The 21,475-nt window shown below is 34.0% G+C and overlaps 1 protein-coding gene across 6 annotated transcripts in view; it reads left to right on the top strand.

The window, feature by feature from the left end:
- The window catches only part of LOC142983051 (myb protein-like), a 55,671-nt gene that overhangs the window by 21,111 nt on the left and 13,085 nt on the right, over window positions 1-21,475 (top strand). For 5 of the 6 annotated variants that reach the window (XM_076129865.1, XM_076129863.1, XM_076129859.1 and 2 more), the window contains 2 exons: window positions 14,705-14,834; window positions 15,156-15,305. In XM_076129865.1, the coding sequence (XP_075985980.1) occupies window positions 14,705-14,834; window positions 15,156-15,305 (280 nt within the window). Of the gene's footprint in view, window positions 1-10,516; window positions 10,735-14,704; window positions 14,835-15,155; window positions 15,306-21,475 lie in introns of those variants that run through there. The other variant, XM_076129864.1, reaches the window with a different exon arrangement.

Genomic DNA, 21,475 nt, shown 5'->3' with positions numbered 1-21,475 from the left:
CTCGGGTTGTATTTTAAACATCACAACAGAACTGTCTTATAAAAAGTGATCTCTCATCAACATCTCCCAAGCAATACAAAAGCTCCACATATCCATTAGCTGGGACTCACGATTCTTACGAGATTATCCATAACAAATGTTGTTCCAAAACCTGTTTTGGTTCAAGAAAAAGATTTTTTAAAGCACCCCTTTAGTTTAAAGAGAGTCTATTGTGGAGATTTTTAAAGTGCATTGCCCTTTAAATGGGTCATTATGCGTGAGGATTTTTAATTCATTTCAGCTCATTGTTAATGAAAGTTGAACCGGTGATGCAAACTTTTTTACACTCCAAATTGAGACTGGCAGCCCAGACTATAGCCGCGCGTGTTTTACCTTTATTCCACATTTCAATTATTATGATATAGCCCTAATTTCAATGGCTGGTTTTTTGTTTTACTCACCAATCAATTTTATTTCTTTACAAAGATAAAAGTTATATTATCTAGCTGGTAAACAACTTGCCTTTCCACTATAATTCTAACAACAATAGGAAATGATAACATTATAAAATAAACATTCACCCTACTTTAATCACTCGTATTCATGGTTGCAGTTCTAAAAGGTATTATGTTGGGCGCATCCCTAGCGCAGCTGCTTCCATGGCGGCAATCAACTTAGTGCGTGGGGGGCGCAAGCGCAGATGGCGCGGTACACGCGATAAATCGATATTTGTATGAATGTTTTTTTGGTGCTTTTCGTATTTTGATGTACTTTTAGTTAGGTCATGACGAGTGTATTAAGAATGTTGAATATTTTACATTCGATATTGGTATGTAAGAAGGCCGGAAACGACTCCCTCGACTCCTCCGCCGACAAATATGAATTTTGTTATAGGACGTACGTTATTTCGTATATGACTTAAACGTTATGTACTAGGTGTTGTATTTAATCAATATAGCATACGATCAACTACTCAGAAACACTAGGTTATTTCTAAAGTAGGTACAGATACGTTTTCACTCATGTAGGTGTTTTTTATGTATTAGGTATAAGTATCAATCAAAAGGTTTGAGGACCTCTGATTATTTCTCAGCTTCTGTTCTGAAGGAGTAATACATCTAAAATCAGATAACTATTTTAAGTAACGCCTTCGAGGAGGTCCTGCATTGCCGAACAAATGTTTTGATAAACAGCTTTATAATTAGCAACTGTGAACGAACCCATAAACCGATCACTTCATTCCAAAATCGATAAAACAATTATCGAATTAGTTCCCAAAAAAATATTCGAACTACCGTTCCGGGTTCTTGCGGGAATCTTTGCGAATCGATATTCGCCGTTCGTTGACACGTGGTAAGCCAGATGGTGTATCACCTGCCGATTGACTAAAGAGGTGTGCAGTCCCGGGTAGGCTGTATGAGTTTGCGGAACTCGAACGGGACCGCATTCTTTTGTAAAACGAATTCCCAGCACTACAAGTTCGTTGACTTATTCGATTTCTTTATTAATTCCATTAATTATTGTACGATCAGAGCAGTTCTTCATTTTTTATGATCGTCGAATACAGTAGATACCTAATACTGTGGTAGTGAACTGAATGAAATTGCCAGTCGTCTGTATGCATCGATCGAGAAAATAGAAAGAAGTGAAATTTTCGTAAAGCATTATCCACTTTGGCCTCAAACATTACATATAAAAGCACCGCACATTATTCACAGGCTAGAACAAAATATAAAGAGGCCAATTCATCCAACCACGGTCCATAACTCGTTGCAATAATGTAATAAAGTGTGGCAATTTAGTCGCTGGCGCTAGGAACAATGACCTCATACAATAATACCGTCTTCCCGAGAGGCCGCTGGACGCAATCTGTTTCTCATTCATTGTCGCGTTCTACTATTAACTGGTATGTTTCCTGGGGTGTGAACTACCTATGATGTCATCCGAAATAGGGATAGATCCAATACGATCACTCCTTAGCTTCTTACATATAAACTCGCTGCGTGTCGAACTGATTCTTAAATACCACCAGGGATTATAAACGTTAACCCTTAAATCAGTTTCGTTGATGGAAACTAAAAAACACATATGACATTTTTTAACAATATATGCAAAATCCTGCTCAAAAATACTCGACAACTTCAGATGATATCTGCAACGACCTTGCAATAAAACCGAATCAGATGTGTTTTGACCAAAAATTAAGCGATAAAAGAAGTTAACAGCATTAGAAGATATTAAATAACTTTATATTTTATGGAGATGATGCGAAATGTCTTATTTATAACCGCTTATTCCAGTTTTTAAATTTCGGAATGCATTTTTTGTCACTGGTTTGGCGTAATATTGTATCTTATTAATTTACTAAACTTGAAGTGGATTGCATGTTGAACATAATAATATATTTTATTTTTTGAAATCATTAATAATATTAATTACCACTATCAGCTGGTTCTAATAAATTGAATTTTATCAAAATGCAATAATTCATCTGCAGGCACGCGACATTTCCTGGTCTTAATAAAAAGGTCAATATTGTTAAAAATATAATAAAAATGGTTCATTAACGCTTTCTCTAAACACCTTTCGAGGCGCGTGCTACGTAATTGTAAGACGGTATAATAAGGGAGGAAGTGAAAAAAAACGAGTCGGGGTAGAAATGTCAGGCCATGTGCGCGGGGGCGAGCTATTGTGCCGTCTTGAGACATTAATCTTAGGGGTAGCCTGGCCAGGTGAACACCCTTGGACCTTTGTACTTTCAACAATAAGCAGTTATAGCCCGAAAATTTTAATGTTTTTTCTTCCATGAAATCATAACTTATTTCTGTCTTTAACTTAACAATTCATGTAAACGTCTAGTAGTATCCGGTTGCGTGTTATTTTAGGTATTAGCTTTGCAGCTTTAGTTCTAAATTATGAATTCTCTTTTTTCTAACAAGGTTTATTTGAACAGCTGGACCTATTCCGTATTAAAATTAATCCTTTACCGTCCTTAGATTAGTTACACTGACAATTTCAAAGACAGGAAACTTAGAACAGGTGTCTATTTTAGCTTTTTATATTGGCATATGGCATATTTACATCACCTATTAACTCTATCATTGCACTAAGGAATTCAATTTGTACATATTTAATAATATTCAGAGTCAACATGTCTATTTCTACGGATGTATAAATTGCAACATTGTTACATGTCTTGACTAATATGCATAAGCGTATTCCAGGTTTCCAGGTTTGGTTTCATGCATCATTAGCCCACACAAAGATTGTATCGGTATCTTAAGGGCTATGCACAACTGTAACTTCCTTACGCGTGCCTTGATCGTCTTGCAGAAGTGTTTCGTGGGGTTGCTAGTCCGTTTCCACCTTTACATCGTCTTCTACGATGTAATTTCATTCAAGTTGCAACATGTATTGATGCTAATCGTTATTCTTAGGGGAGCAGCTGCCGTCCCTTTGTGCGCACACCCCTCGTTCGTCCTAATGTCATCTATGTACTTAACTGAATATAATTATGTTAGTTCACTTTGTTTTTTGTTAGTTTTTCAGTTTTGGTGGTTCTTTTCTGGTTTAAGATTTATATTTGTTTACTTATAACCAACTTGTTTTAGTGAAAGAAACCTTAACCTTCTTAAAACGATTTTTTAAAGAAAATTGTTTTCCTATAAGGTTTCAACAATACATTATTAAGTAATCGCTGTCTTCAAAGAACAATATTGCTTTACAGAAAAATTACATTTCTAAAAAACTTCCTCTTCTCAAACTTAATCTCATAAGAAACTTGATAAAGAATCCCCGCTGTATTCTCGAACGTCTAAGTAATTACGCTTATCAAATTGCTGATAAAATTGAGACAATCGACAAACAGACGCTAAATGGTGTGGCCGAGTTCAGCAAAAAGTTCACATATGTTTTAAATGTGTCATCAGCATATGGCTGTACGGCTGTTGCCTTTGACACGTCGCGATCTACGAAGAAAAAAAACTTCCCTTTATTTGACAAGCAAGTCGGAAGTCGCTCCCAGATTCCGTTCGAAAAATGTTTTTGTTTCTACAAACAAACAGCTTACCTATGTAATTATTGTTTTTTTTCCCTACGTCTATAACTATTTCATGTCCTGTATTAATTGAAACTAGGAATTTCCTGCTATTTTTAATTAGACTTTTTATGAGCATATCTTATCCACTAATTACATAAATAGGAACCTTTGAATAAAGGCCTGCTGACACATGTTCATTGTGATGAATTGCACATGACCACGCAAGACCTTTATCCATTGCGTGAGAAAGTGGATTTAAACGAATAGACAAGGGTTTTCGCATCCCTTTAATACCCCATGGTCTATGTTCTATTGTCCGATTATAATTCACAGGGCCATCCTTTCATCTAATGTGTATTTTTCTATTTTGAATGGCTAGAGAACCTGTTTCTAACCCCTGCTTGAAGATTACTTTGGGAATTTATCCTAGAACAGCTCAGGTGTTTTAAACATTGTGTGAATTTGAGAGGTTTCAAGGGTGAGACGAATATTATGTGGTTGATGGTTGCTAAGTGGATATATATCTAATAGATTTTACATAAGTGCCTGTGTAAGGTGAAAATTGAAAAAAAAAAATTATACGTTGTGTAAAATGTACGTAATACTCATAGTATCTTAAAGGATTCGGCTAACTAAGTAGAATAAGATAAATATATAGTTGTGTACATATGTTTTGCAATATCTATCTTTAAGTCAAAAGTAGCTGTAGGCACAATGTACCTTTATTAATTAGTATGACGTTTTCCTTGTAGGTACCACTGAGTAATTTCCTCGTATGGTGCATTTAAAGTATTTAATTCTACAGTCATGCATAAACTCTTGATTACCTTATACAGTTCGCTTTCAAAACATAAATTCAGTAAGAACATATTTTGTTACTCGACATTGCACGCACTAATAAAATTGCACTACGTTACGATCCACACTCGTAAGCAGACCAATTTGCCACGAAGACAACGTGAGAACAAACATTAATTTAAAGGGGTGTTTAAATAATAGAAGTGCCATTTATCTTTAAGACTTTAAATAGAAAATAGCGACAGAATAGGCAATCATTCATTTAGGTCATCGCCTTTGTTCGCTTCAGACAAAAACACTTGAGTGTTTAGGTCTATTTTTTTGTCAATTTTATGATCCATTGAAAGATTTAATTAGATGTATGACATCAGATTCTTTGTAGAAACATATGGGCTACTCCGAATTAATGTATGATTATCTACTAAAAGAGTTGTTTCCACAGAACTATAAGTTTCATACTAATATGTATGGTATGCCCATCTGTTTCCTCTATAGCTAGAGAATCTATTTTACTAGTTCCGTGATTTGATTGAGCGCGATATAGGGACACTGGGTACCCACCCAATTTCGGTATTAAGTGCATTCAGAATCAATTTGTTTATGTTTTTATTGCTTTATTGTTACAAAATCTATACTATCTATACTAATATTATAATACTAATATTATAAAGCTGAAGAGTTTGTTTGTTTGTTTGATTGTTTGTTTGTTTGTTTGTTTGAACGCGCTAATCTCAGGAACTACTGGTGCGAATTGAAAAATTGTTTCAGTGTTAGATAGCCCATTTATCGAGGAAGGTTATAGACTATATATCATCACGCTACAACCAATAGGAGCATAGCAGCAGTAAAAAATATTACAAAAACGGGGGAAATTTTGACGCATTCTCTCTTATGACGCAAGTGAAGTTGCGCGGGTCAGCTAGTTGATCATAAACTCCAATTGTACGGATTAAAACTTTGTCAGTCTTCAGATTTTTTTTCGCCATATATCTGAAAGGACGACAAAATTAATTCTGCTTGATTGGTTTGTATTAAATTACTTGGCCCACCACATTGAATCAACTTTCTCGGTTCTCATCGGCACAGATTCCGGTGTCATATTGCTTGGCAAAAACATTGTGGCCATTTGAGAGTTTGAAGGACTTTTTTGTGGCCCCTGTGTGCTATATCAATTGACTGTAACTGCATTATGTGATAACATGTTATGACGTTGTTTTAATCCCGGCACAAATTTATAATTTTAATGGCATAAATACGTTTTCCTGCACACATCGCTTAAAATTTTTGAGGTAATAGGAAATATTCACCAAGGCCATTATTATTTGATTAAATATTTCAGGTACGTAAAATATGTACAAGCAATAATTGTACTGTAGAGAGTGTCTGTAGGTGTATCATGAATGTAAGCCGATATTTATCTTGTTCTCTGGTCGAAGAGATCAATTTATACTATAATGTAACCTGTTTGATGCAGATGAACATAGGACATTATCAACATACCACGCGAAGCCGCAGACGCTATTAGCATTACTTTTTGTCACTTGGACAACGTTGTCAGCACATTGTCTTTAATAAACATTCCACTTTTATCATCAAATTGATTCGCGCATGACTCACCCATTCATACGAACGTGCACATGTCAACAAGGCATCCAATTCACCCCGTAACAAGACACCAACTTATGCTTATCTTAATTGTTTCTACAGCAAACTTGACTCCATAAGAGCTATGCTTTAATTGTGGGATACTTACCATTACTAGCTAACTAAACCTGATAGACTTCGAAGAAACTAGCCAGTGTATAAATCTGATATGGAAAAAATAGTTGTTTTAATTCTACCATGGGAAAACTATGGCACTTTGGAATTCTCATCATAGCACACGTAGGAAATACGAAGTACATTATGTCCTGACAGACTTTACGTACTCGGTTTTTACAATAACTTTGAACAAAGGCCATGAGGGATACCTACCTGTGTTATATTGCTATTTATCTTAGGTAGGTTATCTTACCTATATGAGGCGGACAGTAGTTGTTGTTTGTTATTCTAAATGTACTTTTAACTTAGTTCTCGGTTTGCAACTGTAGACTTATTAGGACATGGCGTTTTTTAATGTGTGATATTTCAAAAATACTGCATTGTTAGTATGTGCAGCATGTTCATAACAAATACAGATAAATATTAGTACACTACATTTCATACAATTCGAGATCGGTGAAGCTGATTATGTTTCATTTGTTTTCTATACAACGTTATCGTGTGACCTAAATGAACGCGTATTATGAAACGCCACAGAGCTTTCTGATAAGTTTTAATTGAATCAAATGTATTTGTGTTATTTCCTGTGGATTATTTTGTATTCTGTTTTGCGCGTTGGCATTATTGTATGATGACATCTCTGCCAATGGCTACGAATCCTTATGACCTCATGGAAGGTAATTTAACAGAGCTTTACAAATTCAAGAGGTATAAGGTACCTAGCCAACCCTATTTGTTGATAGCAAACAAATAAGATAGTTTTAGATGCGACATGATGTATGCAATTCAATGTCATTAAAGGGGTTTATTAGCTACTAAAACTATAGCTGACGGATACTGCATTTTTACGATATGGTAATGGGCAAGAAAATATATCTTGTAATCAGGAATGACTTGTAAAATTCTTCCATAAATGTATATTAAATAAGCCAAAATATTTAAGCAACGCAACTTTGTTAAGTAATTTTCAGCTTCAAAAGTGCTCGTCATAACATATGAACAGTGAAACCAAAATATCCTCATTACACGAAGCAATGTTTAATGTTTTTCCAAGTATCGGCGGCTGTTGTTAATTTGTCACGAAGGCTACTTAAAAATATTTCGACTTTACGCACCTTCGGTTGCGTGTGGTCCCGGCAAGAATAGACCACCCCCATCACTTCCAGTAATTGTCGTAAAAGGTGACAAAAGAACTGGATTGGACAGTCTTCGACTGTGGTCAGTAAACATTGAATTTCAATCAACCGGTTTCCTAATCGATGACGTTTGGAAACTTAACTAAATTGCTCTTGTTCGGAAATCTGGACTTGTAGAATAGAAATAGTTAAATATGCTGTTCGAGCAAGGTTCAATGATCGGCATAGATTCGAGACGTGTTCTATCTTCTTTCATAAAAATGTGCTAAGAACATTGTAAACATGACCATGCATTATGTAATCCCTGTGCACCACCCATCTAACCAAACAAGTCATCGACCACGCAAATGAAGTCGTAAATTTCTAACGGGAAGAAGCAAACCGAGAATGTTTTGAGTAAACCCAAAGTGCTAATAAGCAGGTCATAAGAGGGGACACAGGACAGGAAATACGGACGATGCGTGAGTTAACAGGACGCTTCCTTAGGGAACCCCTTGACAATTTTTTTCTTTACTTTGTTCCCCTTAGGAAATTGGCGATTGCTACTTTTGTTTTAAATGACAAAGGAAGTAGACTCGTTCTGGGTTGTTAATAATTGTAGACTGATTGCTGGTCCGTGATTGTGAATGGAAGTGGGTGGGCTGATAAAATACTGATATCAGTAATCAAATTGTTCGCACTAGTGGGGTCAAGGAATTCGTGCGTAAAATTTTAATAATGAAGTGCGATTACCCATTTTATCCAATTTTTTTTCTTCGTTTTCAAAACTATTTAATCGCAGTTAAAAGGAACATTTTCGAATTCGTTAACTTTAAGACAGCTTGAGTTACGGTGAATCTACACGCATTTTGATAGATATCAGAGAAAATAATTTACTTTTAACAAGGTTTGGCCCCGTTTTTGTAACACTTCCCCAAAAATAATCGCTCGTGAAATCAAAAGTACATACATCAGGGCACGTTTTCGTTAGAACAGGTGAAATGACGATACAAAAGTGACCCTTCCTTCCTTATTTTAATTAGATATGCCACGTATGTGATTAAAATGTGATCTAAGATTATGGTTATTAATTTTTTTATGGTTTTCAAGTGTCCATGTTGTACTTTGACATCGGTTTCCGTGACAAATTCTTGAGTATAGGACTTCCGTCTTGTCTTCCACTTAACTTGACTTTCAAGCGTTACATTATTATCATTATAAAGTTAATTTATTGCTACTGGTAAATGTACACAATGCTGCCTTTTATACCTACCTAAATAATTCCTCAGATTTGATACTCGGTATTGTAACATGTCAATCATCTTGACGAATGTCACGAATGAGCACTTTCCTTGATGAATGGGTATTGAAAACGAAACTCGACGATTCAAGAGGACTTTACTATATCAATGTGAAAAAGTTTTGCTTATCAAGCATATCTGATTACAAGGCGGTATCTGACATTGCCCTTACATGATCACAGAATATTCACAGTATTCTTATCATTGTGTGGCTGCAGGAAGTAATGTGTGATATCGCTTATTAATTTAAACTAATATTTGGTGACTCCCCAGACGTCTGGCTGAACAAACAGTTGTGTAATTGCCGAAGCTTGTCGGAAATGATTAGGTTCTGTAAAAGTCTGGAAGATAGCTTACACGAGTTGTTTACGTTTAAGGTTTATATTTATCATTTTCCCTAATCGGATTTGCTTTCAGTTCTTTGTATTGCTATCGATCGATCGTGGTTAAAATATTTGAAGATGGTTCTTTAACGTATTAAATAGCTTAAAAAATGCGGAATACCCACAAGTTTATATGATAGGTTACTGAATACTGATTAACTTGAAATAAACTTTAAGTGCTTCAAGATCTATCAAGTTGTATGTAGTGAGAATTAAAAAGTTAAACGGTACTTACTCAGCGAACAGTAATTACGCCAGAAGCAAGTAATTACTAGTAGTCCAGTTTAAAACTGGCTTTTATGAATGAAAAGAAAATATCCATGTTAAATACAAGTTCAACATTCGCGAAAGCATCCCTGCGTCGCAAAAACTGAATCCCCGTTATCCAAAATTAGTTTAGCATCCGGCAAACGTCCTACCCTCCTGTTTTTGTAAAGTTTTTACTGCAATCGAAAGTGCCGTTGATCCAAAACATGTGTTAGTCTGACTATAGACTGTATTTGTGCAATATCGGTATATTTTTGTGTTCTACCCACATTACCATCAGTCTCATTTCGGTGCAAAGTTGTCATTGAATATTATGGGCATTTTTGTGGGGTAAGTATAAATATTTTTATGAAATTCAAAGGATAAAATTTGGATTATAAATACAATTCCATGTTGCCCGTTTCGAAATGGTTTATTTATGTCGACCACTTCTTTGATTAATCGTACTTAAGGCGTGTAATTTTGAAATATCACTCCACATCCCCTGCATTGATAATTTTAATACCATGTTATTATTTTCTTTCATAGCTGCAACGCTGACCTATCCAATAAAAAAGATCGATTTTCTTTGTACCTTTCTATTACCAACCTACACCTGCTTACCTTTGCCTGCTTGTTGCGTCACATTCCCACTGCAGGGTAATGATTTCTATACCTGATTCTTTATCCTTGTCTCCCTGAGTATGTTTTATATCCTTCGTCCTTTTCATCGGAATTGCTGCGTCCCTTACAGGGTTTTTGTTGTTCCCCACACCCTTATTACGAGTTGCGTATGCGAGCCGTGTGGGTGTGTTAGTGAATATTCTTGTGTGAGTGTGGGAACGTGTACGAATAGAAATTTTACTTTGGCAGTGTGGTTTTCGGTGCGCGTGAGTCGGGTCCATGGAGATGTGATTTTGGAACTGTTTTGGCGGGAACATAGGGGGTTATAACCTAAAAATATATTATTTAAACAAATACTTTACCTAAAATAATGTTTTGGTGTTTAAATATGTCGTGTAGGAATATGTGCTGTGTCTTATCTAAGTGAATAATGGGGTTTTGGACAAAGCTTGGTTTTGTGAATTCGTCGTGATGAATGTGAGATATGCGTGAGTATAGGATTAACATTTTATACAAATTGCGTGTCATAAATACATGTATGCAGATTAACTTGTTTGGTTCGTATAATATGAATTGCGAAAATATTTTAAGATCCTGTTCAGTTTTTGCGCAGGACCATTGAGCTCTTTGCGCTAGCAACAATGTTGAAATCCAAATTCCATATAGGCGGAATGTCAGTCAAGTCGACCATCATTGCATTTTTAAGCCACAAAAGTTGTCAATAAAATGTTGGAATATAGAATTCCTTAAAATAATTCCATAAACATTAAACTTAAAGCGTCAAGTTTCCTTATTCCACGTCGATGTATTTGCAATGAATGAGAACTAAAACTGGTTTCCATATCAGCTGATGTCTCGACCGCGGTATGCATAAATAAGTTCGCGGTTTTTTTACCTCGCCCGAAACATGCCGATTCGAGAATTATTAGTCTTTACATAGGTTATTTTTCTATAGCAGTACGAAACTCGTTCGGTGCAAAAGAAATGTACCACACCTTTCATTTGAAATTCATCTTTATATTGTTTCGTATTAGGTCGAATTTAGTTTTGTAGCAGTCATAGGGGCTGGTTACTTCGTCGAATTGTATTGTCTGTCTACGGGAGATTCTGGCGCCAGTATAATTTTTTTTTCAGAGTACACGTCACAAGGGAATGTGCATAGCGAATCATAAATGAAAGGTATCGGTTTGCTTTATACGGGCTTTTATTTCCTGGCTGACTTCTAAGAACGTGAATACTTAGCTTATACTATATTGGTTAGGTTCCAAACGTTAGGGCACCTTGAACGTCTTTGATAGAAGCTGCGATCAATATGTCTTTGTACGAACTCCCTATTGTATAGGTATGTATTGATCAGAAACGGGCTTTTGTGGACAAGAAATTTTTTAGTTTTTACTGGGATACTTAGCTTTTTATCCAGTATATAAATAACCTTATTATCGATTTGTGGTAAAAGCAACAATGTAATGTATAACAAAAAATTGCACTTCGTCGCAATTCATCTTCGGAAACTTATTACAATTTTTATTCGCTCTTGGGTGGCAAATGTCCGTATTTATAAAGATGATGGAAAAAACTTTTGAAGCTTCGTATTATTTATCATCTGTCAATACAATGTTGCGATGAGTTTTCAATTTACATAGTGAATTCAGTTTAAAATAAGTCTATAAATTGAAGTTACCAAGAAGCAGTTTACTAGCATTGTATTATAGTTATTGACCCATATTTATATTACTTACTGGAGTCAATGTAAAATCCTACGCAGGTTAATAATTTCGTGATCGTACGTTAAGGAAGCCTACTCGATTATTAAACAGTCATATCGTATTCGCGTTAATTCCCGTATTCTATTATACATTAAACATGCAACGCGAGAGTTTAAAAGTTATTAAACAGTCATTATCTAAAGCTAAAAGTGAAACAATGATAAATATTAGTGGCTTTCGATTTACAAAGGTTACTTATGGCAAAATTATTTGATAACTCGTATTAAATTAATTTTTAAAGTAATTTATACTAGTCATATCTAAATATAGTCCGGTATCACGAGTTTTGTGCATTTATATTTTAACACAATTTATACAGATGTCCATAGTTTATAATAATATATGGTTGTTTTTATCCCCATTTTAATAATATAGATTAGATAATGTGTGTGTGTGAATCGTAAAAAACTACACATAATTATTTTAAAATAAATGCCACTTATCTTTAGACTTACATTTAAATTTCATTTTGCTATTGTATTTGTAACACGAACACAGCCTATAAAGGTAAAATTTGAAATAAATTACAGTAGTAATGAATTAATAATTAAGTTTTAGTGTATTGTAAACATTTATATAGAAGTGTCGAATTGGCGATTTATCATGTAACTTACTGAAACTCTTTTCACTACCCCTTTTTTATTCCGTACTTATGAAAAGCAGTTACGCAATTGTCCGAAATATTATACAATCATATATTTCTTTATCGCATTTAAAATATATCCTCATATTCCTTATAACGTAGTTTTTATGCAATCGGGTAGGCTATTGCAAATACTATTCACTGGAACAAGAATTTTACTAGCGTTTTATACATTTTTCATGAACAGCTGCGAAAATCTAATAACTTGGCTTTTAATGTCAACTGCAATTCTATTTTAGTATATTTTTTTGTATTCATTCTTAGAATAATAAAGTTTTTAACTATTTTCTTTCTATAAAGTACACCATGGTAATAAACAATTTTCATATTAATAGAAGTATAGAAATTATGAAACGCGGAAAAAGTGTCGCATGCGAAGCATGTATTAATGAATAACATCATTTTTATGTTAGTTTATCCTTTATTCTAAATATCACCAACTAAAAAAATTGCAGCCATTTGATTCATGTTGGCTTATTCTTTCTTCAAATATAATATTCTAAATACAGCTTAACCATTAATTGATCAGTATATTTAATTAGTACAAGTACTTAAACTTAGACCAATCTTTCATCACCTTAGAAACTACGGCAAAAAACATGACAACACCCAAGTTATTTACGAAGCAGAATGTTATTTATTCCATCCATCATAATACATTCTGAACACGTGTCTGTCTAACAAGGCCTCTGGACGACTTAGTGATTACGTAATACTGATATTATTATCTGAGCGGGGTAAGAACAGGATTTGTTGATAAAAGCTCACTGATAATTTTGGACGTGAGCTAATAATAGGCTTGTTTGGTAGTTTCTTTAAAGTAGGTTGTTATTTTAGCAAGCTCCAAAGCATAAAGATCGCTGGGGTCTATGGGCATGAAATAGAACCTGGTATTAGGTTGACAAATACCTTTTTCACGGAGGAAATTTAACCCTAAAGTACTCTGTGAATTTATTTACTTGCGGTACGATTAAATTAGAAGCAGTATAAAGCTAAAGAAAAGCATGTACATAAAATAAAAAAACCTGAACTTCGAGAACAAGAACAATAAACTAAGTAATAAAACAAAAAAAAATGTTTTGAGCGCTTGCACTGAGTTTAGATTTAATTATCACGCAAATATATCAATGCTCCACCGCCTAATGACTAATGAGATGCTAATCTTATTCTAGTTTAGATAAAATCTTTTGAACTGATATTTCTTTGTGTTTTCAGCTATGTATTAAAATAATAATTCATTCTATCTGAAATTACTTACTTTGTATATCCATACATTGTCTAGCTTACGTGACTACAACAAAATTCATGAACACTGAAAGGCCAAAGCCCTTAATTATTCTATCCATCTATGTTAGCACCGAACGGTACTTTGTATACTCAAGCCAGGTTGAGAGTAAACAGGGACATCCTTCGATAAACACTCACAAGAATTTTAAGAAAAAATACCACGTCTGTGCTCTTAACAGGGATTATGAATTATGTAGCTAAGATAATGTTCTTGGAAATATATTTTATCAAGTAATTTGAGGGTTTTAAGTCCTCTACGTCCTTTAAAAACAAGGCGCCATATTCCTTTGAAATATTTCTATAGACTTAGCTACTTTATCGTCCAACTAAAAGTAATGTTCGTGTCTTGAAGTCGCGTTTATTTAATTGCTAGTGTCTGCATAGTTCTTGCGTGATTCGACATCGTAAACAGAACTATGAAGCATAATAACTTACAGTTTTAAATAGTCTTGAAACACTATTTCGCAGCGGTATGACAGTCAATGACAAATGGGAGTAATTGGCAAACCAACTAATAATATATACACATACTGCCAGCCAAATAAGAAAACAATACTACCACAGTGCATCATGAGATTGATGGAATAGAGAGTTGTACTTGTGTTGAGGCCATATTTGGCCACTGTTGATAAGTTGGTTAGTTTCAACATAACACTCAGAAGTACGAAATTACCTGTATGTTTATTTTGATAATTTGTCATAAACTGTATGATACCTTGGCTTAATTATTTTTTACTAAGTGTTCATTACGGTTGTCCACAGACGTAGCGGCTATGAGTCAGAGACGAGCGAATACTCAGAGGACTCGACGGTATACGAGGATGTGCCGGCTGCAACCAAAAGTATTGGGCCGCGGAAGAATATTAACAGAGGAAGGTGGACGAAAGAGGAGGTAAATATTTAGAATTTTAGAGTTCCCTTTTTTCAGAATACTTACTTTTTAAACAAGACTGATCTATTTAGCCAATTCTATAGTTAACTATTGACTTGTACATTTTTTGTACCGCAAATACTAAGTAGTAATACCCAATACTCACTTAAAACGAAACAAGAAGTTCAAATTGAAGTTAACGATATTTCGCTCCACAAATGTACACATTTCGATACCTAGTCAAGAGCTTAAACAAAAACAAAAGCTGCACTATAACTATTAACTGTCCCGAAGTACTATACGTTCTTTCACTATTTTCATCTAAAAATCTGCTGTTTCCAGGACAAAAAGTTGAAAACATTTGTAAAGATGTACAACGAGAACTGGGAGCTGATAGCTGCCGAGTTCGCCGACAGATCGGACGTACAGTGCCAGCAGCGCTGGACTAAAGTCGTCAACCCTGAACTAGTCAAAGGCCCATGGACCAAGGAGGTAAGAATAAGAAAAAACACATATTATTTTTTTTTTTCTATAAGCTTGTAAAAAGTTGTCTTCATAGGTCTGTTCTGTTTTCTTCTTCGACTTGCAACATGCTTATTTCGGTATACATACTTAACTTCATCGGTGGCTTAGGGCTACCTTAAGTTTAGAAATTGTACTGCATTGATAGATACACTAAATATAAGTAAAATCTGAATAGACGGACAACAATTAGAGTATATCGCGATATTGTTCTTAAGTGATTAACATAACCAACGGCAACTTTTTATCCCTATACGTAGATAGGTATAATAAATATTCATTTATAATAACATATACAATGTTATATGCTTATAGTTTCCCAGGCTTTTAGATTGAATGAATAGGTTACGTCATGTTTTATTAGTGTTCTGAGTGGTGATAAGCTTGCACGTGTAAACTTTGAGAACTTAAACAATATAGAAACTTTAAATAATATGTTATTGATAAACTATCGACACATTGCAGCGATACGTATAGACTTCATTGATTGTGTAGTGAAGAAAGAAAACCACGAGCTTCATATACAATTTACTCGCACTGTAAAAAAATATAGGCACATTTGCAGCTATTACCTGTAGCCCTCAGCCATACAAGTTATGATCAATCGCTTCATACGCTATCATGTATAGAACCCAGTAATAACACTTCCGTCCGGCCACTTTGTGGTCGCATCGCTCCTTGACCACACTAAAGCGAAATTACGCGTTTATGTTCAAGAAATACATGTAATTGGGTGTTTTGAAGCTATTTATGGGAAGATTCCCTACTTTGTAGTGTAATTGTATAGAAGAAAGTTGTTTCTTTATTACTAAGATAGCAGGTGGTCAGTTTTAATGTTTTTACATGTAAGGGATTCTATTTGATTATAAAGTTATCCTTCACTATCATCATCCTATAATCTGTCTAGCATTAAATTGAAAAGTTAAGTCTGCCTTTGCTAGGAACGTGGGTTCGCCGATTAAGGGATTGAATCAGACTCTACGGGCTGTTGGTAAGAAATTAGTTCTATATGCATCGCTTAATATTTTATTAGGTCTACCATTGAATCATCAAAAATCGTATAATCTTTAAGGACTGTAACTAAGCATCATAGGAAAATATTTTTGATAAATAACTATGTAACTACTTCAGGAGGTTTTATAAACATAAAAAGATATAACAGGATAGATTCTGATATCTCTTCTGACAATTCCTAAAATAGCCTTATTACTCACATAAAATATGCTAAAACATAATTCGCATATCATCCTACATTCTCCCATCAGAATACACTGAGTAATAAAGGCCAGTTCTCGCCAATCAGTCTATGAATGCAAGGAAGCGGCCATGAGTCACGGGTCATTGTTACTGCATGTGAGCGCATAGAATGTCAATATAATTAGTTTGTGCGAATGTTGTGATGGGTCTGCTTTGTCCGGGTTACTTACCCCCGGTTTCTGAGGTACATTTAGCGGTAGTTTATCTATTCAATAGCGCTTAAACTCAAACAAAAAAACGTTCATACGCTATCGAAAAGATAAACTACCGCTAAATGTACTCAGAACCGGTTAGTGATCTTTGAGAGCAGAAAATTTTGATGAAAGTGAGTGTAAACGTTTGAACATTGGAAAATACTGTTAGAGCGGTAAATAATAACTTAATAGCAATAAACAAAGGTTGATGACACTACTCGAAGCAATGTCTTCCAAGATATTATATCAAGAAATTATAAATGGTTTACAGCTTGAAGTATAATTAGTTAGTTCAGCAGTTCAGTCATATTTATTGTTAAGGATTTGCACGTTGGGTGGAATACTTTGGGTGTTAGAATTATTAAGAAAAATTGGCAAATAAACTCAAAAAAGTGGACTTGTAGTTATAATAATGCTTAAATTTATTGGGGCAGAATATTATTCATGAAATCTCAGTTTCATGACATACTTATTATGAAAAAGTAGCATAATAAGTATTGTGTTACAAGGTAAAAGATAAAGTACAACACCGTTCCATTTTTCCCTTATAAGTAGCTTCTATTTACTTACTAGTTCCCTAACAATAAACTTCTTGTTATACAAACCTCTCCAGAAATATCCCAACGAAATGACGGCACGAATTCTTAGATTTTATGAATGAATCCATTGTTTGTACGAGTTTGGCATACTAATGTGTTATCTGTTGTGGTCTTGTGGTAGATACTAATCTTTATTGGCGTCCTATGATTGCGTGGTATGCAATTATTTTTATTGCTACGTTTGTTTTGTTCTTTTTTAGTTAAAGTAGGAACTAAACCCCTTAGGAAATAAAGTTAATCATTGGTTTGGCTGTATAGGCTAGGTTTACAGTAGCCATGACAAACAAATTTTTTGGATTCGATTTCCTCGTGTTCTAGCTGTTACTCAGTATAAAATGAGACTTTAAATGAGTAATTTTTTGACTAAAGAAAAAAATATTATGACCGTTTATTTGGCCCACGGTCAATGTACTAAAACAAAGTCATTCTAGATTCATTCATGACCTACTAATAATTTATCAATATTTTACTACCTACGTCACAAGAATATAGAACTAACCAACAATAGCCAATAAACCTCCCGTCATTTCTTAGAAGGTAACCCTAAAACGTTTTCACACATTTTATTACACGAACTTCCAATGCGTAAGCCCATGGCCACCACATCTTTTATATTATGCAAATTGAATCTTGGTATTTTATTGTAACGATAAACTCTGAGCGCTTCGATCTTTAATATTAGGTCGGGGAAAAAGTCTTTTCGCATTATAGTATGTATGAACTTGTAATAAAGTTCTTTCTCTAAACAAAAAAGCTCGATATTTGGGTACCTCACAAGCTCACTGAAAGAAACCTAATGAACCGTGTACTCATTTGAGATTCTTGAAGCCAAAGAGATTATTCATACATACTATAATGCGAAGATACTTTTTCCCCAACCTAATATTTTATTTATTTATATCTTTCTAAGTTAAGCTTAAGCTCCTCATAACAACTGGTAAAGTAAGTTAAGCACTTGATATACAAATCTTTTTGCATTGGTTTGCTTACTTAATACCTTGGCCACCACTTGGCGCCTTATTCAAATATATTAGAAAATGACTTTGGTATTATGTCCCTAAGCGTCTAGTTGATCCGGAGCTATACATCCATTCTATAATATCCTTATATAAATATTTTATATCCATGCATTTTAACTGCACGTTTGGCGCAGTGGTTTAAGCGGTCACCTCGCCGCAATAACCGTAGCGCCGCGTGTGGCGGGTTCGAATCCCACCCGGAACAAATATTTGTGTGATGAGCACGAGTATTAGTTCTGAGCCTGGATGTGATTTTATCTATATAAGTATGTATTTAGAAGTATATAAGTATGTTTATTAGTTGTCTGGTTACCATAGTACAAGCTCTGCTTAGTTTGGAATCAGATGACCGTGTGTGAGTTGTCCAAAAATATTTATTTATTTTATGCCAATTTATTCATGAACTTCGTCATATACTATATGCATTATGAATGAGATATTTCAAATATTAGATCATAGTTTTGGCTACATATAAGGACAGGCATTTTTATGTTTAAATGCTTTAGTTTTTGATATATTATGCGGAACTAAAAGCATTGCTATTAGGCCAAATTCCAAATATGGATCAATATATGTTTAGTATAGGATTAAGCCATATAATAACACCTTTTATGGTAAGCTGTAAACTATTTTTAATCAAATTGCTGTGTTATTGGATAATATATAGCAATGTTTACAGCTTTTTTATGAGTTGTATGATGAAAACTAGATTTTTTTACTGATATCATTTGTTTGTAATTTTTATTACGATGGGTAGTAAACTAGACAGTTATAAGGGGTAGAATTGTGAACAATATTTGACCTTGAATTGCTAAGTGTACATTATTTTTATGGTATAATATAGGATGGCGATTTTATCACCAATCAGCTATAAAAACCATACGAATACTAGAATTCGTGAACACTTATGCTACAGGTACTTAAAGATTATATATTACAACGTGCAAGAAATTCATATGGTTTTTTATTAGACAGAAAATCTAATAAAAAACCATATGAATTTTGTCACCAAAAATCACTAGATTATAAGTTCCCAACTACCCCTTAGTAGACTGGAAGTTTTCCTAGCTTAACAAAAGACAAATAAAAAAGTATAAACTAAGATATGTATTGTGTAAAGATGTACCTACGCTGTAATTTTTAGCATTGTTCAAGTTGTCTTTAAAAGGTTGGGAACTTATGCACTAGATGACCAGACAAATACTCTCTATAAACTTTTAAAACGTATTCAAAAATAAGACCTAGTTCCATCCTTATCTAACATATCCTCGTCTGATCCTTGCCCTTGACTTAACTTTTTGTATGTTTGTTCATACAAAGACATAAGCTGTTATTATGAACATGACTTGTTGATAATGGGTGATGTCATTCCTAATTGGGAGCGCCGAAAGCGTCCCAGATGTTGATTAAAGTTTTGAACTAGATATTTTTATATCTACTTGTGTTGTGTGATGTATGGATCAAATTTATGAGATAAGTAGTTTTATAAAAACTTTTTATTTTATTTTTTTATCAGTGCAGTGGTTTTTTAAGCACTAAGTGTATAGGTAAACAAAATAAATAGTCGTTTTAAAATGCTAATAAGGTTTGAATAACCAAAAAAATAACACATACCATGGTATTTTGATGTTTTGGGTGTCTGTCAAGAATAATAAGTTCCATTGTAGCATTTATTTTGATAAAAAAATTACAGAAGAATTGCATATTATACAATTTGTTTAAATACACTTAACATTTGTGTTTTTTCCGATAACACATTGGCTCACTTACCTACTGATTACATAAATAATGACGTGGCCTTTTTTTTTTTTAATCATTGAGATCAAAAACCCGAGCCTCAACTAGTTTCAAATAATAGTCATTGAATTATCGAAGGTTACCAATCAATGTAGGTACTTATTCTAAGTGTTTTTGTAACCCATTGAAATCATAGCATGTCCAATTAACAGTAATGTACAAAAACTCCAATTATTTCAACAATCAAAGGGCGTTAGAATTGGAATCATCGTGAGTTTGAATTTGTTATACATACAAGTACTTTGTTCATTAGTTCCAGAATTTTCTATGATGTAATGAATGCTATAGAAAATGTTTAAGTATTACATAGGCTTAATTTTAAGGGAAAAATATTGTCTAAAACGTGTTATTTGTATCTACAGAGGTAATAAAAAGTAGGTCTATACTTATTTTAATTAGTTGAACTTTGTATTATGAGTAAGTACTTGAACAATTTCAAGTTTACTCTGCCTAGAAGTGATTGATACTCAAGTGTATGTGGTATAAAAGATCTTCAAATTAATTTAAGCATACATTTTCAGTCGTATTGTGATTAGAGATCCTACCATATAAGGACTATCCTGACAGACCTACTTTACTAGAGCTTTAGAAGTGCCTCTATTGATTCTCAAAGTTAAGTTTTGTGTAGTTTTCCTAATACTTTGCATAGATATCCAATACATAAGGTCACACATTCAGTGTTTACCTATTATGTCATCATTAAACTACACAATCAAGTTATACACGAAGCCTATCCCAAAATGTAGAAACAAGTATTAAATAACAATATCAGCTGATACGTTTGAATTCATATTTTTTTGGCGCCCACGCACTCGTTCACCTTGCTGTGTAACGTATTTTCGCACGCTTCGATCAGATGATTTTTCATTGTAGTTTTTTTTACGTTTACTATACCTATCTGTATGGTAGGGTTGGTAGTGCAATTTCTAAACTTGTTTCTAGTACCGCGATGCTAATGCCAATGTTATGCTTTTTTTATAATTACTTAGTATGTATATTTGCACAGTTAATGTATTGAATGAGGTACAATCCGACAACTTAATAGAGAGCCTTGGAACGCACAATTTAAGTAGGGTACAAATATTCTGGACTAAATGTCCAAAATAAGAGTAGCAAAGACTGTGGGTGAAATATGTTCATAACTCAAAACTTTGTTGGCCTCTGTCAACCGTGCAGCTATCACTCAGTTTTCAGACTATACTAGATAAGGCTATTAAGGCTTGTTATTGGTGAATTATTATATTATTTTCTGATTAGAAGACTTGTTTGACTTA

This window comes from Anticarsia gemmatalis, chromosome 23, assembly GCF_050436995.1.
Source record: "Anticarsia gemmatalis isolate Benzon Research Colony breed Stoneville strain chromosome 23, ilAntGemm2 primary, whole genome shotgun sequence".
In the NCBI taxonomy this organism is placed as follows: domain Eukaryota; kingdom Metazoa; phylum Arthropoda; class Insecta; order Lepidoptera; family Erebidae; genus Anticarsia; species Anticarsia gemmatalis.
This window is presented reverse-complemented; position numbering and strand designations above follow the sequence as displayed.